General features: G+C 40.2%; 2 protein-coding genes and 1 non-coding gene across 8 annotated transcripts; 1 reads left to right on the top strand and 2 right to left on the bottom strand.

Moving 5' to 3' along the window:
- Positions 1 to 1,282: 1,282 nt before the first annotated feature.
- On the bottom strand, positions 1,283 to 1,354 carry trnap-agg (transfer RNA proline (anticodon AGG)). Its single transcript has one exon. It is a non-coding gene; the product is annotated as a tRNA-Pro (tRNA).
- Positions 1,355 to 2,391: 1,037 nt separating this feature from the next.
- On the top strand, positions 2,392 to 12,413 carry pi4k2a (phosphatidylinositol 4-kinase type 2 alpha). 2 transcript variants are annotated; one of them, XM_071504294.1, is made up of 10 exons: positions 2,392 to 2,636; positions 3,044 to 5,989; positions 8,048 to 8,248; positions 8,327 to 8,458; positions 9,060 to 9,213; positions 9,964 to 10,025; positions 10,175 to 10,274; positions 10,578 to 10,711; positions 10,895 to 10,954; positions 11,166 to 12,413. In XM_071504294.1, the coding sequence occupies exons 2-10, from the start codon at positions 5,651 to 5,653 to the stop codon at positions 11,325 to 11,327; spliced, it is 1,344 nt and encodes a 447-aa protein (XP_071360395.1). In that variant the 5' UTR covers positions 2,392 to 2,636; positions 3,044 to 5,650; the 3' UTR covers positions 11,328 to 12,413. The 2 variants fall into 2 exon arrangements, with proteins under 2 accessions (XP_071360395.1, XP_071360394.1); XM_071504293.1 differs by lacking the exon at positions 2,392 to 2,636 and having other exon boundaries at positions 5,531 to 5,989; positions 9,060 to 9,217; positions 9,968 to 10,025.
- Positions 12,414 to 12,486: 73 nt separating this feature from the next.
- On the bottom strand, positions 12,487 to 16,795 carry avpi1 (arginine vasopressin induced 1). Of its 5 annotated transcripts, none has more exons than XM_071504300.1 (3): positions 16,414 to 16,795; positions 14,693 to 15,080; positions 12,487 to 13,705 (listed from the first exon to the last, which is right to left on the bottom strand). In XM_071504300.1, exons 2-3 carry the CDS (start codon positions 15,061 to 15,063, stop codon positions 13,504 to 13,506), a joined length of 573 nt encoding a protein of 190 aa, XP_071360401.1. In that variant the 5' UTR covers positions 15,064 to 15,080; positions 16,414 to 16,795; the 3' UTR covers positions 12,487 to 13,503. The 5 variants fall into 5 exon arrangements, with proteins under 5 accessions (XP_071360401.1, XP_071360399.1, XP_071360398.1 ...); XM_071504298.1 differs by having other exon boundaries at positions 14,693 to 15,136; positions 16,414 to 16,794; XM_071504297.1 differs by having other exon boundaries at positions 14,693 to 15,133; positions 16,414 to 16,794.
- Positions 16,796 to 17,759: the final 964 nt, after the last annotated feature.

The raw sequence follows: 17,759 nt of genomic DNA, 5'->3' as shown, positions 1-17,759 counted from the left end.
ACTTTTATATTATTGCCTTCTAAATCTTGATGATGGTAAGAAATAGAAATAGTTTTTAGAAAAAAAATTGTTGATTGATTTATTTATTGATTAAATAGTTGAATAGTTTGTGTGAAGATTCTCAGTCGGGTCTATGGAAACAAACCAAAACGACTTTACCTACCATACAGGGTCAAACGCTCAAGGATTTCATGCAGTTATATTAAACCTTTCCACGAGACAAAGCATTGCACATCAGCCTGTTGTATCATCCTAACTGTATGCAGACTGAGACAGACTGGTGTTTTATTGTGTCTGTTAAAACTAACTTATGTTGATGTTATTGATCTACACATACTGATTAATTAATCATTTCAGCTCTATTTAGAGAGTTTTCCCAAAGTCTGAAATACACTATATTAAAACTACTACGATACAAATGCACTGAAGTTGGTGCCCCCACAACTCAAAAGTGATCAGTGGTATAATTACTATAATCAGAAGAGAACTGCCTTAATACTGCTACTTACCGAACTTATAGGCAATATCAATGTAATCAGAATCAGAATCTGAATCAGAATCAGTTTTATTGCCAAGTATGTTTTCACATACAAGGAATTTTTTCTGGTGATTATGATTGGTGCAATTGGGGATCAGGGGGATCAGCAACAGTGGGGCTCTCTAGCCTTGTTGATAAGGCTGATAGCAACCAGACCTGAACACAGAATGTTTATGACAGGTGCGAGCAAGTCAGTGCAATCAGACTGCTGATGATCCAGAAGAGACATCCATACATATGTGGATGCAACTTGTGACTTCATGGAACATATCACTCAAATTCAAAACTCAAATGCATTATTTTTTGCTGACATGCCAATCATTCGTACATGTATGTGTTTTAAATTTATGTGAAAAGGTTTTTTCTTTATTTTTAAAAATCTTGTCTGTCATAGATAAGCTTATGGGGTATCTCTGGGTGGTTAAGTCCAGATGAGGCCATAACATTTGTAAAAGCCATTTAAAACACCCTATATAAAGGAAGGTAAACACAATAGAAAAACTTTCTTCTCTTTCCTTGCATCATTTGTATTCTTGGACTAGTCTTATTCTTTTCTCCGGTCCCTGGGAATTTCAGTTTAACTCATCATCCTCATATTTCCTATGTTCATGTTTACTATCAGTGTGAACATATTTTGTTGAAGTGTAAACTCATAGCCTGCAGCCTTGTGTTTTCCACTTTTCTTAAAAATTAACTTTACAATACTTGTTTGAATTACTGTGAACCCCATTGGCCAAAAGGTGAGGGCTCGTCCGGGATTTGAACCCGGGACCTCTCGCACCCTAAGCGAGAATCATACCCCTAGACCAACGAGCCGACAAAAGTTGTACTTCACATCTGTGTTTCTTTGCTGCAAAGGCTGTGATTGAACTCTTAAGACTGGTGATGTGGCAACTAAGCGCTCCTTATTCCAGCCAGCCCAACAGCACCCTCTGGTGGTCTTATTTAACTTTGTGTCATGTACCTCTCTCCACTCTGTTATTATACTGTATTGTATTTCTTCCATACGTTTTTTCCTGCATGCTTACAGCTAGAAACATGGATCCAAAGCTAAAATGATGATGATTTTACATGATGAATAGGAAAGACATAATGGAACATGATGAAACATGATGAATATCTCAAAACCTACAGGACTGAAACTTGGTGAGCAACCTCTCCACATAGTTCAGTCGCTACAGCGCCACCATCTGGTGAGAAATTAACTAACAAAATTTGCAAAATATTCTAGATAATACCTCGGGAACCATGGTGCCTATGGATTGAGTGGTCTTTTTGTGTGTGAGGTCAAATCAGTTCAACTTGCTGTAACTCTTAAATGTTTCATCCAAAATTGGCGCATGTGTACAAACTGTGACCACAAATAAAACTGGGGGGTTTCATGCAGGTTCGCCACTATGGTTAAAGATGGTTATTTTGAGACAACCATCTGTAAGCACCTTCATAAACCAAGCCTGGTTTGTGGTTTAAGGGATATAGTTTTCACTTAGGGTGACAGAGGTTCCAATCCCGGAGAAGTCCAGTTTGTTTATTTATGTATTATCCCTATAGGGATCATACTAGCCAATAAATTGTTCCATCGGAAGTCTATGGCCAACATTGCCAAAGTCAATAGTACAAAATACCATCAGAGCAGGGGCGTCTGTGAGGAAAAAGAGCGATCGTAGTGATAATTATAATTCAGTAAAAAACAAAAAACAATTCAAAGAAAAATAAAACATAAAATAAAACAAATAATAATAATTTAAAAAAAAAAAAACGTGAGAAAAATCTCACGCACAGGTGAGCGTCAGTAAATGTCATGGTAACAGAGCGGTGACCCAAACGAGGCTATATAAGCTCTGCAGACACACCTCATCTCTCTCTTTGCATGTGGACACTGACCTGAATTGACCTGCTGCAAACACAAACTGTTATGCTAACTCTTGGAAAGCTAACTTTTGGGAAGGTGCCCCCTGGATAACTCAAGCTGCTGGAAGACAACTATCTGGACACCTTGTTGGCAAGAAGGACATCTGGATCAACGCACCGCCCTGAACATGGCCTTCTGCAGGCCTCCTGACTGGACTCACCCATGAGTTGGACGACCACTGGGCAGGTGGGACAAATATATATTCATGTTTTCTTTAATACAAATTCTGTTATTTATCTTCCTAAAACCATTTCAAGCTCCCCCAGTAAAAAAGTAGGTGTATTTTTTACATTTAAAGGTGGACAGTTGACACCATGTTAGTGGTCCTGTTGGAAAAACACAGATTTAGTGAAAACAGACTTTCACTCGACGATTTCTCTGTGTAAACTGGTTGTTTTGAGGATGGAATGTATTAAATATCGCGGGAGAGCTGTGGAATGTATTCATAACTGTGTTTGAATTTGAAAACACTGTTATTTTGGTTTGAGGGAACAAAATTTCCCAAATCTTGCATCCAAATTATTAGAAAAAAGATGGCGACTGGGCCAAAATTCATAAAATGCCAAAATATGGTTTTCTTGTGCACCATGGAGACGATGGAGGCTCCGGGGACAAACGTCAGACGTCGGGACGCACAGGTGTGGACGCACCATCAGGGACCCAGGTGATTCGTTTTAATGGTTGACGCTTGAATTAATGTATCCTAAGATGAAGTATCGAATCGTTTCCAGTGCAAAGTTTCTCACATGTGCGAACTAATCTTCAAATATTCCCTAGAATGTACCGACGGAACTATGTTCATCAGAGTGACGGAGAAAAGTGTTTCTGGATGATGTTGGACCTTAAACAGAGCTCTTGTGTTCAGTCATCTCACTTCGGCTTTTTGCTTGACATGTTGGTCTCTCGTTCACTGAAATGCGATTTACTTTGGTTTATTTGTGAGGGAGAAGGCAGCTATTTGTCTTGTGATTTGTTATTGGGTTATATATGCGCGTCCTGGATGCCACCGGCTCATCCACGGATCGTGATTTGCCCATAAACTGTGAGAGAACCGGTAATAAACGTGGTGTGCGCAGAAACGCAGACGTTTTCTGCTGATTTTGGAGAAGCCTTGTTCCGTATGTATAATTTAGTACCAGTGGTTCAGTGTGCGTAAAGACGCACGCAGCTCAGTGCTTATAGCATAGGTCTACTTGCGCGTCTCATTTGAAAACCATGGTCTGTGGTTTCAGTAATGAACACCGATGTTCAAAAAGAGGCGATTGCCCATGGATGTTGTATTTTCCCGTTTTCCCGTCTGGAGAAAGCCCTGGAACATAACATACGCAAAGGAAAGTGAAAAGAGCTGTGCGTTTATGTGAGAGACGCTCCTAGTCCTCAAGTTATAAAGCGTTGTTTATGTGCGCCTTATCGTTAAGAAACATTATTATTATTATCATTATTATTATTATTATTATCTGTTTTTTTAAGAACTGTGCAAAACCTGGCCCTTAAAAGAAAAACAAAGTTTTCTTTAATACTTAGCAGTTAAATATGTTGGACGTTAGTAACTCTTAAATATAACATGACCATTACATTGGTTAACCTTCTGAGCAGATTTCAGTGAGGTAGAACTGAAGTGAATGTAAAAACACTGGCTCAACATGCAAAACTTTGCAAACTTTTTCTATCCAGAAATTTTCAGATCCATATAAGTTTTGATATGTCCACTCTTGTTTTTCCATGATCAAGTTGATCTGAATAGGCTCTCAACATTATGTTAAGAGTAGTGAGTTGGCTGGTGAGTCCACGCATCCCTCATTTTGTTTACTTCCTCACATCCCACAAAGAGGATGTTTTTTAGACTAACAATAATGTTTCATTCTTAAGTGTTTAGCACTTAAGTGTTCTCATACTTAAGTGTTTAAGTGTGTCCATACTGAAGTACAGCTCCATGACACTTCCTGAACACTACACTGTTTTCTGAGACCAATCCTTGCAGCAGGTTCATCAGTACTGAGTCAAGTGAAAGCTTGTTGTAGTTTCCTATGACAGCATCATTATCTATATCATTTTAAAGTAATCATTTAACTTCATCAGTTCACATGCATGTAGGTTTGTGGATGACAATCACAGCAAAAGCAGATTCAGGCACGATTGGTGAACAAGAACACACTGTTTCTAAAAGGAAACACAACCAAAGGTATGACAACACGCGCAAGAGAGAGGACACTTGACCACCTTGACAAAACAGACAATCTGACTTGTGTATTTAATCACGTCTCTCTCACTCTCTCACACACAATATATCAAAAATATTTTAGCTTCCAGCATGGTGCAAAAACATGCTAACAGTTCAATATAAATGTTAAAGGAAGGAGTGTTTTCGTTTCACTCCAACACCCACACACAAAAAAAAACCCCCAACATTTTTTACAATTTCATTAAAGCAGTTCATGACACTATTCTAAATTAAAACTAATAAACAAAGTATGTGACAAAGTAATGTTATTTCATAGCCATGGACAGTTATTTGAACAAATATCTGTAACATTACATGTCTATGAAAATCAAGGCAGACAGTTTAAGACAATAATGGCTGGAAAGTGATATGAATGTATGAATGTAGTTAACACTTCATTTCATGTGATCAGTGTTGGGAGGTTGTACTCCTGTTTCTTTGGAGGTGAGGGTGTCTCTAATGTGTCTAGGTCCGGTGAGAACACCTTATAATATAATATAGCTTTTTATATCCGCCCCCAGTAATTGATTTCTCAATTTCTCACATTTATAACAAACCAAATTTAATTAAATTCGTTTAAGAACTGAGTGATTGCAGTCGAATTTATAGTGAGGTCTGTATTTGTCTTGACCTCTCCAATATGGCGGCCGGGCAGATGCATAGCCAATAAGCTATCAAGGTTTAATTACATTTTCACGTGTTTCCGGGGGGCGGAATGTTCATGTCCAATCAGAACTGGAAAGTAGATTGTTGACAGCAGCATTTGAACGCTGATTGGTTAAAAATCAAAACAGTCAACGGGTCCCGTCTCCTCCCGGAAGCTGACAGTCATCTGATTTTTTCCCTGTTTCCTTGTTAGCCAGCGTCAGTACTAGTCAACAAAACAACCGTCCTACTTTCTTCACTTCTGTTTCGTCCTCATTTTCCTTCCTTCTCTTTCCTCGGGAGTTCAAGTAACTCTTTGCCCACCTCCAAAGACATGGACGAGACGAGTCCGCTTGTCTCTCCGCTGCGGGACAGCGGTGATTTCAGCTACTGTCCCACAGAGCCCACCAGCCCGCGGGGCGCGTTTGGAGGCACACCGGGCTCCGTGGTGCGCATCCCGGCTGGGAGTCCGGGGCGCAGCCGGGAGAGACAGCCGCTGCTGGACCGGGACCGCGGAAGCTCGCCGCGGGAGCCGCACAGGAACGAGTTCCCGGAGGATCCCGAGTTCAGAGAGATCATCCGAAAGGCCGAGCGAGCCATAGAAGAGGGGATCTACCCGGAGAGGATCTACCAGGGATCCAGTGGGAGCTATTTTGTCAAAGACTCACAGGGGGTAAGAAGAGCAGCTGCTAACTCACATCCACTGATTAGCGACACTTTCTGCCATGCTGCCGTTCCCTTTTGTTATCTGTTTACCGATCCGTGAAATCTGAAGTGTTGTTTGTGATGCACCGAGACTGAATGAATGCAATAGATGAAAGTGTTAGTCGCTTCTAGGAAAGGCCTCTTCCAACTAGCCTGTGATGACTTGGCAAATAGGCTACAAGGCAATCAAACAAAACATGAACGTACATTTTCAAGTGTAAACTAATAATACATACATACAATGTTTTTGGAATAGATTGCAAATTTATTGTCCATCAAGGTGTAAAAAGCAAACATACACAACACATAACAATAACAATACACAGTAATGATATACCATACACAATTTTCAAATAAAAACAGCTCAATTCAAAACATAACTAAGACTCTAAGATTTGAGCAAACCAAATGCTGGTTGGATAAATTTATTCTTATAAACATCCCTCGTTGCCAAAGTCATCCAGTAGCACCTGTCACAGTTTAGGCAATGCAGGCTTTTCTGGTGATAAACAGAGCCTCCCTCCCCACCCTGTGTTTCCACAGAGCTCCTTTACTGTGGCTCTCTGATTAGTTTACAGGCCATGATGAAGACCTTATGTAAATACATGTAAATACATGGATACGCCGTATGTATGAGAGAATGCTTGCAATAAGAGATATGTAGACAACTCCTCAAATTTGCTGGCTTACATCAAAGCTATTAATAATAGCTATTAAGAATGATACAAAAACATTATCAGTATTTACACTGACTTTTAGTATTTTTGTAACTTATTGCTCCAGCTGCTTTGCTCCCCCATCAGTGTGACTACGGTTGTGCTGGCAAGTGTTGGTCATTTCAGATCTTTCTGCTGAGCCACGTAGTCTGATAGTGAACCCCCATCTCTGACCACCTGTCACACTGAGGTCAGCAACAACACACAGTGTCACGTGACATGCTCTGTCACTTGTTAATTTAAGCAGTTTTCCCTTTTTTTGTATTTATTGGCAAAGAACAAAATGTTGAGCATCTAATCAAACAGAGGATGCTGAGCACACATGTCTCATTAGCTGCGGCACTTGTAATTTGCAAGTGCTTTACAACATTTTCAGATTGCTACACAGTCAAGACAAATCAAATAAAGAGGATTTCCTTTCACTCGTCATCCTCCACAACATTTCCTGACTCTTTCTCGCCATGTCAGATTAATGAAAGTAAACTTTGATCAGCACTGCTGGAGTCAACCAGTAAGTGTTGAGCAACTTACAGACACTCTCCTCCCACAATGTCCTTGTCTATAGTGTGTACTGTGTTCAATCCGCGTTAAAAAAAAGGAAGTGTGTCTGTGGATTTTGTGGCTGGATCCACACTCATTTCACTTGTATTTTCAAGCTGTTTGAGACAAGATAATCCAGGTCTTTTATGCGCCACTCTCTCCACTCATTAAAAGCTTACAAAACAGAAATGAGTATTCTGGGCTCATTGTGTGAGGTTTTTATCCAATGACCTGCCCCCGTTGCCCCCACTCCTCCACCCCCACCTCTCCAGTTTCTTTAGTTAGTCACCAGTGTGCTTAGTAGTCATGTGCTAGCTCTCTGTGTGAGGATATAATTCTCTTCTATGACCAAGTTTCATATTGTAATCGACGTATGTGTGTCATACTTGCATAATGTGACATGTGATGTCTGTATACAGCTCCAACGTGAGACTGCTCCCAAATCTATTTATTGCTTCTCAAACACTTATCTCCTTTAGGCCAGAAAGAAAGTTTGGACACAGTTGCAATGGATTTTAACAGTGACAAGTTTTCACTGTTTATAATTTTGAATTTAAAATCGCTCCAGCAACATAAGTTTTCTGTTGCCCCTTTGTATGTTCTGTATGTTTCAGTCTTCTTTTCAAGTTTACAAGGTGAAATATTGTCCTTTTAACTTAAATATTTAGTTGTCTCATACCCAAACATTTTTTTTTCTCCATTCCTAAATGAACCCGAACCTCTTTATCTGCACTTCATTCTCATTTTCCCCACATATTCTCCCTCTGCAGAAGATTATCGGTGTGTTCAAACCCAAAAATGAAGAGCCTTATGGCCAACTGAACCCCAAGTGGACTAAGTGGCTCCAGAAACTGTGTTGCCCCTGCTGTTTTGGCCGTGACTGTTTGGTCCTGAACCAGGGTTACCTCTCAGAGGCCGGGGCCAGCCTGGTCGATCAGAAACTGGAGCTCAACATCGTTCCTAGGACCAAGGTATAGACACACTCACAGTGGTATCACAGCATTACAAGAGCACATTTTTCCTCTCCTAATGCCTCTTCTCCACTTTAGGTGGTGTATCTGGCCAGTGAAACATTCAACTACAGTGCCATAGACAGGGTCAAGTCTCGAGGGAAAAGGCTAGCCCTGGAGAAGGTGCCTAAAGTGGGGCAGCGCTTCCACAGGATTGGACTGCCACCAAAGGTTACCTAACAAATTGTTATTACATGAGTATTTTCATTCAGTGATTCATTTCTGTGTATTATTCACCAAATATACATAATTCATCCAGAAACTGGTAAAGGAAAAGTTCACTTTTAAAAGTCTTGAAATCAAAACTGCTGGATGTTATTAGTTATGTGTCTCTCTGCTTTGACTTCATGTTGTCATTTCTTGAATTTTCTCTGAATGACTTTCAAAAATTGTAATATTGGCGGTAAATGATTTATTTCTGGCATTTTAACTGCGGTGAAGATACACAGATTTGCTATCACAATATCTCTGTTTGGTCTGTGATTGACATGAATACCAAAAATACACCAAGGTTCAAAGTTCATTCTTGATGTTGGAAACAACAGTTGAGGAAACAGTCTCGTCACAGTGTCCATTTAGTAGCTGTTCTGGGGCTTTCAATCAAAATAAATACACCAAGTTAGAAAATGTCATTTTGTGTGAGTTTTATGGGTTTTTCTTCTTTACTGAAACTACCATCATGGTGTTAAAAAAGAAAAACTGAAACCAAATATCCAGGGCATACATGTACTGGGTGTAACAGGAACACCCTGATCTGCTTCACTTGCACTAGGTTGGTTCCTTCCAGCTCTTTGTTGATGGATACAAGGATGCAGATTTCTGGCTGCGGAGGTTCGAAGCGGAGCCTTTGCCTGAAAACACCAATCGTCAGCTCCAGCTGCAGTTTGAGCGGCTCGTAGTCCTCGATTACATCATCAGGAACACAGGCATGTGGTCACACTCCTCAGCAAAGATAACTCTGTATTGAATATATATAGTGCTATTCAGAACAGTAGTTGAAAGTAGTTCACTTCATTTACTCAAATACTGTAATTAATTATGATTTTGGGGTCTTTGTACTTTTTTTTCTGCTACTATACACTTGTACCTCACTACATTTATCTGACAGCTATAGTTAGTGGTTCAGATCAAGATTTTATATATAAAACATGTGGCCATTTTATAAAATATGATATATCGTTTTTAAACTACCCAACAATAAAATGCAGTGGTATGTTTTGGTTCCATACCAAACTGGGAGAAATAATACAAAATTAAAAATACTAAAAACTTACAGCTTACTGTGACTGAATGGAGGTAACTTCCAGCAGTAATAAGACAAAGAAAACAGTATTTAGTGTGAACTGGTCACATCTGGTTAATACCTGATCTGTGTCAATATTGGGACTGATGCCTGTGCTACTGATTGGATCAGCGCATCATTAAGTTGTTAAAATTATCTCCACCTCACTTGGCTCTAATATTAATATTTACTACCTACATGATTATCAGTAGAAATAAGTATCATGTAACAGAAAGTAATTCTGCCATTAAGGAGTATTAATGCTACTTTAAAATACTTTTATTTTGCTGAAAATACTTGCTTGTATATTATGGAATTGCTACTTTTACTTAAAGTAAAAGATCTCAATACTCATGTACTCACTTATATTTGAATCCATTACTTGGTGTTGCAGACAGGGGAAATGACAACTGGCTGCTGAAGTACGACTGTCCAATGGACCCTGTTGGGAACAGGGTGAGGATACATGCACATGCACACTGTCAAAATCTTGACATGCATTTTTAAAATGGTCATGAATATATGTTTATGTTCTGCCTACAGTATTTCTTTTTTACATGAAGAATTAAAATTGAATTGCCTGTACCCTCACGCTCTCTCTGCAGGACACAGACTGGGTGGTAGTAAAGGATCCCATCATCAAGCTGGCAGCTATAGACAACGGCCTCGCCTTCCCCCTCAAACACCCCGACTCCTGGAGAGCCTGTAAGCACCTACACTGACTTTCTGTTAAACAATCCCTTCTTTCCCTCAGCAGGATGTAATCCATGCTTGTGAAGTAATAGCTTCTCTCATTTCAGCAGTGTTTTCAGTGAAAGCTGTTCTATTCTGTTACATTTATCCTGTATCTTATCTATCTATTTCTCTACTACATATATTTCTAAACTCAAAGTTTCTTTAAAAGTATTTTTTCCCATAAAATACTGAGATAGATCAGCTATGCTGTCATTGTACTATTAACTTACTGTATATAATTGTCAAATCACACTTTCTTTGTCCAATCGCCAGACCCCTTCTACTGGGCGTGGCTTTCCCAGGCAAAAGTTCCTTTTTCCCAGGAAATCAGAGAGCTAGTCCTGCCTAAACTCTCCGACCCAAATTTCATCAAGGACCTGGAAGAGGACCTCTATGAACTATTCAAGGTAAGGAGGGACTCGGATTAAAGAATCCAGCAACATCTATGTGGAGACTGGTGAAGAGAATGTGGCTGAGAAATGTATACTGACATTGAAATAAGGGGAAATGCAAGATTGAGGTCGATGACTCAGCTCTGTGGCAGTAAATGTTGTGTACAACCTGCATGTTTTGTCCATTGTGTCTTGCAGAAAGACCCTGGTTTTGACAGAGGACAGTTTCACAGACAAGTAGCCGTAATGAGGGGTCAGGTGAGTCTTCTCCCCTCTTTCCTAAATACATCTATCTAGAAAACCAAATCTGAAACGGAAGCCAAATGGCGGAAGTCATGCCCCTAAAAGAAAATGTTTATACCACTTATCTTTCAACCGTTTGAGGTGACTCCCTTTGTTTGAAAGCATTAATTCACCACTGGTTGTTTCTGCTTTGACATACTTTTTCTGTCTCCCTTTTCATACTAAGATCCTGAACCTGTGCCAAGCCCTAAAGGATGGTAAAACTCCCCTCCAGTTGGTCCAGATGCCCCCAGTAATCGTCGAAACAGCCAGAGCGCCTCAGAGAGCCAACAGTGAGTCCTACACACAGAGTTTCCAGAGCAGAAGACCCTTCTTCACCTGGTGGTAGGAACAGAGCAGCAAAGAGTTGAAGGAGGAACAGCAGGAAGCTGGAGCAGGGAAAGGAGTGAGAGGTGCAGTTGGAGGAGAGGGCAGAATCTGAGAGTGCAGGTTTTTTGTCCTGGAAATGGATATTATCATCACCCTACCCCCCCCTCTCCTCATGGATATTTTGGTTACAGAGAGTGGGTGAGTGGGTGAATGGGTGGAGCGATGAGGCCAAAAGAGGAAGAATTTCACAACATATCTTCCCTGTTTGCCTCTGTGCCTTGTTTGGATGTCAGTTAAGAGTTAACGCCTAAATGGTGAAGATTCTGTACCTTCCTGCCAGAAAGAGAGATTTCTTGTTGGACTCATAATGTTTGCTCACACACATGCACACCAGTCCAAAACCTCTCATGCTTTTGTTTTTGGATGGGAGGTGTTGCATTCCATGTATTTTTTTTTTTCATACCAGTCTGCCTTTTTAATATTCACCTGCATATTCCCTCGCATGCAGTTAAAAGCACGGGGCTGGTGAAAGCATCAAAGCCACAAGTGAGGATCAGTGTTGTAATTCTTAACAGACAGGAGACGTGTTCATTGTGGTAAAGTCTTAGATTCAGGAACTGGGCACCTCATGGGCGTCTTTACACAGTGAACACAGGCCACGTGAACTGGTTTCACAGTTACTCATTGCTCCTAACTGTTTAGATTAGGATCTGCAAGTCATCTGGGGTGATGTTGGAAAGCAGAGGCACTTTTGGGGTTAAAGAAACACACTGTTAAACTGAGATTAGTATGACTCGCTCGCCTAATTCATCCCCCTTACACTGATGAGTTAAATCACTGATGATTGAGACATAATTATCTCGTCTGCAAGCAGGCAGAGGGGGAGAGGGGAGGGGGGGTTTATGATTCCCAGTTCACAAGCTCCTGTTTGTCTCGGTCATGTTGATTTGTGTTAATTTTATGGCCTGTGGGTTGAACCTGAGTAAACAACGAAGTAACTTCCTGCTGTACTGAACTGACATGAAATGTATTGTGACAATGCACTGTATAATTTGTATGTAATATTTAATGATAGATTATAATTAAAACATATTCCATTAATACAGATGACTTGTGTTTGTGAGTGAGAAGATTTTACAGTCAGACCCAGTCACACCACACAAATATGAGAAATTCAGTCGGACTTCAAATGCTTTACTGTATTCTGTTCATGTGTACTGCTTATATTTACAGCTGCAGGTACTGGTGGAAGTGTTACAGTCCAACAATCAATTGTAGTCAATCAAATCTTGCCTTTTAAGCTGCTATAATATTTTTGTATAAACAATGGTTCTCAGCTCTCATTAGTGTTGTTTTCAGTTGCTGCAGGCAGCTGTTTTCAGTGGAAAAGTCTGATAAAATCTCTACCTGATCTGCTACAAATGGCAGGCAGACACAGTTAGCCACTGGCTGGGGAAGAAAGCGAAGCATTAAAGAGCCACATATTTCCCTCAGGAGTCTGGGACAGAAACATGACTCCAACCAAATGCTAATGTTGCTTAATTTCTACCAGACGTGTAAATAAGCAACTGCTTGCTAACAAGTTCACCATATCAACTTAAAACTTGGTAATATCAGTTTCGATATCAGGCACCCAACTGGCCACAAAAAAAAAAAAGAAAAATCAGCTAATACAGATTTTAAAAAGAATGACTGATGACATCTTCATTTGGACCTTTCAGTATTGATTATAAGTAATAACATGTCAGGCTAGAAATACTCTTAAAGTGCTGTTAAAACATTCACATTTAATGCAGCATTACAGTATTATTTACCATGATAATATACCATGACCTCTGGGGTCTGATGTGCATTCAAAATGCATTGTCTCATAATGTACATCAGAAATTTCATTTACACACTGGCCCATTTCTGTCAAAACTCAACTGGTTTATTCTGATGATTGTGCTAATCTGCAGGCAACATGCCTGCGTTTCAATTACCTACCATTGTTGGACTAATACGCAAGCAGGTTTACCAGAGTTCACTGATAGGCCTTTGTCTTTGTGCTGTGGTCTAACATGTAGAGTGCATGTAAAGCAGAAGGTGCTAAAAGTAGGAATACAATGTGTCCTTTCATGCAGAATTAGTCCTGTATTTCATGACTTCATTGCATCTTCTATTACTGTGTGTTATTCCAAACTCCAAACAGCCTTTTAGTGGAGGATGCGGTGAAGGTAGCGTTCAGAGTCTCTGACACTGTCTTGCCTCGCCAGACCCAACCTCCATGAGGAGGGTTTGACTGGATTTTGGTTCTCTGGGATGTCTTCTTCAGTGGGCAACAGGTATTCTCCAGGATTTGGCACTGAATCGTCCTCCTCATCCTCTAGAGTGTAGCTGGATAAATGCTCCTCAATCCTGGAACACAGAGAAGCAACACTGGTTAAGGTAAATCATTACACGCCTACTTATTTTACTTTCTAATCATACTTTCCCATATAAAAATGTTGTTATTAAAAACTTGTGTGTTCAAGTCAAAACACCAGCTGACTCCAAGAACATCAATGATGAAGATCACAAGCTCCACAACTGCTACCAAAGAGATCTGGAGGTGAGATTGTTTTGTCAATTGCTGTTTCCACGGTCAAGAACTAAAAACCATACATGTCAACCTAATGGTGGCACGAGAGGAAAAATGACTGAAGTCATTTGCATTCATCCTCTGGGGTCCATGAATGTCTCTGTAAAATTTAATGGCAATCCATCCAGCAGAGCCACAGCAATAGCATGGCTAGAAAAATTGTCCCTGTGTGCCATTTTGTTATTACTACACCACCCTGTAGACTCACGCAACCATTTTACCATTCTGTGGCACTTCATTACTCCTCCAACAAATCTAATTTCATCTCAGTGAGGAATGTTGAAAGCTGTGTGTGTGTGATGGTGTGCAGAGAGAGGAGGACACAGTCTTGTGAGGTCATGCTGAGGTTGTTAGGCACATGACAGTTTACACACTGCATTTTATGAAGATCTAAGTTAGACAGGGACTCGAACATCAAAAAGTTCAACAGATGACAGTATTTTTTTTTGTCATTATTAAGTGAGGAGAGGACAGAGAACTGCTTGGCTTTCTCACTTAATTTCTTTTTTATGCCTTTATTAGATAGGTACAGTGAGAGAGTGACAGGAAAACCAGGGAGAGAGAGAGAGGATGACATGCAGCAAAGGGCCGCAGGTCAGACTTGAACCCTGGGCCCGGGTTAGGACTAAGCCTTTATGGTACGCGCTCTACCAGGTGAGCCACCCAGGCGCCCCACTTAATTTCTTTTTCACTCCTCGTCTCCACTTTTCACACCCTTTCTTTACTTTTTTTCTGCCCTCTTGCCATTTGACACTGTCACCTACCTGAGATATCCTGATGCTCTGAGCCACTTGTGGTCTTTGTGTCCTTCCACTCTTATCCCTGCTTTGTTCCTCGTTCTGACTCGGAGCCCCACCATGGCCTGGGCGAGTCCTGCCTCAACCTGTCTCTCCTCCCCTTCCTCCTCCCCCTTCTCCTCTGCTCCCTCCATATCTGCATCCATTCTTCGCCACACCAGCTTCGCCCGATGTTCAGCGTCTCTGTCTCCTGCTGTTCTGAACAGCCTGTGCAGCTGGTGCAGGTTGACCCCAGCAAAGATATTGGAGCATCCGGGCTTCCTGCTGCATCGATTGGAGAGTTTCCACTGCACAGGCAGGCCCTCCTCAGTGAAGGTGGATGCTGGGTCCTCTGCCATGTTCTGCAGGTGGAGACCTTCCAGTGGGTGAGATTAGGACAGGGGGACAGTATCAAGGATGGAGGTAAGGCTGCTGACAGGAAGATAAGCCGGAAGGGAAAGAGAAAGAAAAGAGTCCAAAGGGGTCAAACTAAAGATTTCACAGCTACAAGCAAAGCTCAAGCCTTCAGCCCGCAGACACATTTCCATGGCTGCGGCCAAAAAACCTGGTTACCTCGGTAGCCCTTTCCTGTGTGACGAAGTCTTACCTTGTTATTTATGGGTCTTAAGTGTGTAGGGAGAGTGACACACATGCTCCAACCCACGCAGCTCCAAATAACAATTATTTTCATTAGCAGTGAATCTCTCAGTTCTTTTCTTCATTTATCATTTGGGCCATAAAATATCGTAGAGCAGTGAAAAACTGTTCAACTGTTCAAGCAACATTTAATTCAATGTAACAGAAGACAAAGGGAACCAGGAAATATTCACATCTTAGAAGTTGAAACCATTTGATTGTTGGCATTTATCTTAACTTTACAATTATTTGCATATTAAGGGAGGTAGGTTCAGTGGACATTTTCAAACGACGGCTGAAAACATACCTGTTCAGTTCAGCATTCATTTAGCTCTTAGAATTGTTAATTTATTCAATATCATTTTTTTCATTTTTATAGTGATGGTGTGATAATAATAATTATTGTTATTATTATTATTATTATTAATTTATTTTTTCTGTCTTTTATATTTGTCGAAGCACTTTCAGCTGCATTCTGTGTATGAAAAATTCTATATAAATAAAGATTATTATTATTTTTATTTATCATTATTATTATTATTATTATTTGACTTTCAGAACAACTGCCAAATGATTTTCTGTTGATCAACTAATCAACTAATAGTTAAAGCTCAACACTGATGCATGTGTCATGACTCACTCTGGCAAATCCAAACCTCATTTTTAAAACCCTATGCTCTAGCCTCCCGCATCAACAAATTCTACAATAGGTATTGTTCTAAGAAACCAAACCCCTTAATAAGCCATGTTTTCAGAGGTTAACTGATGGGCAAACACTAACTACACTATCTACTGGTGGCTATTTCTTGAGAAAATGATCTTTGGGAGACACAGACACTGGACAATATTGATATTGCAAGGATAAGAAATGAAATAGAAACCAGACTGTTGCCCTGTGATGTTATCAGTTCTTATTCCTGCAACAAGTGTCATATTGGAAAAACCACTGATTAAATCAATTTCATAAAAAAAACATGGACATGGACAATGTTGTTCACATTTGTCTACTATAACAACAAAAGAAAAGTTTACCCCACACTGTAGGAAACTCTGGCTATAATGAGAATGCTTACCTTACCCTCTGTAGTCTGAATGAGACTTACTCCACTCCAAGTATGCACCACAGCCAGACAACAACCTTATTACTGAAGCTGCATGCAGACTACAACCGTCACAGCCACTAATGCTGAGCCGACCCACTTCCTGACCAGCACGTCACTGGTGCGTGGAGCCGTGGGGGAAAGGAATAATAAAAGAGTAATCCATTAATGACGTCAGTGCCGAGGTGCTCACCTCACAACAAGAGCCAGTCTTAAATAAAAACTGTCCGAATAAATAAACAGTGACACAAAGCCTTAAGAGAGACGGGAGGGCTCCTGCATCAGACTATTTAAAACAGGAGCAGCTCACTCTTACTTTGGTTTCCAACCATACAGGACAAACTGTGGACCCATAGTGTTGGTATGTAAAACAGTTAAAGTAACTCCCAACTCAGTCAAAAAAATGTAGTTGGTTGTAAAAATGCAACATTTTTTCTCTGAAAGTAGAGTAGGCCTATAAGTAGCCTGATAAGTAGGCCAGTAAGTACTTGAGTAAATGTATCTGGTTACTTTCCACCATCAGTAATTAAGTTTTATTGTGTGTTTGTGTTGCTGCAGTAATACCACTGGCCTATATTTTGTGTTATTTAACAACAGACCATGTAGCTGACAATGAATGAACTGTTTAAGTTTATCAAACTTTAAGTTTATTATCCCAAAGCAAGCTTTAATTACAGTGTGATCACAAATTACATTCACAATAAAAATGATCAGACAGTCCACAAACCCAAAACTGGCGACAACATATATGGTGTTATATCACATAGGCTGGAGGAAACCAGATCAGTAATAAACAGCACATAGTACTATACAGCACCAACCTGCAGTGCTTATAATACAAACACTGATTCCTGTGCTAGTTACAATTTCTGTTGTGTATACATAAGCTCAGCTCTGTAACTACTACTAGTGTTCTTGAAAGCATTCAGTGTTTTTACTGTGGATCCTGCTGAAAAATGGATTTATGGTTCAGAGTGAGCCCAGGCCTTTTACACCCTCCTCTTGAAACAGAACTTTTACATATGTGCTTTACTTATTGTTTGGTTCTTTGTGTATAGAGAAGCATTTTTCTCATGACTTCAGTCAGCTCTATTTCATCTACAAGCCAAATTCTTCAACTGGATGTCAGTAATGTTGAATTGACTGTGACAGTCTGTCTTTATGTCTGTGGCTTCCAACACTGTAAGTGGTTACACATGAGATTAATAGAGTGAAATCATTCAAGTGGCGTAGAAGGAGCTCTCACATAGTGATCTTGCAGTTTGACCTTTAGGTCAGTTAAATTGAACTAGCTGAACTAAAACAGTGGAATGCAGCTA

The sequence above is a fragment of the Trachinotus anak genome, unplaced genomic scaffold, assembly GCF_046630095.1.
Source record: "Trachinotus anak isolate AG129_WGS33_773 ecotype Australia unplaced genomic scaffold, CSIRO_AGI_Tana_v1 ptg000019l, whole genome shotgun sequence".
Lineage (NCBI taxonomy): Eukaryota > Metazoa > Chordata > Actinopteri > Carangiformes > Carangidae > Trachinotus > Trachinotus anak.
Note: the sequence above shows the minus strand (reverse complement) of the source record. Positions and strands in the feature narration are given on the sequence as shown.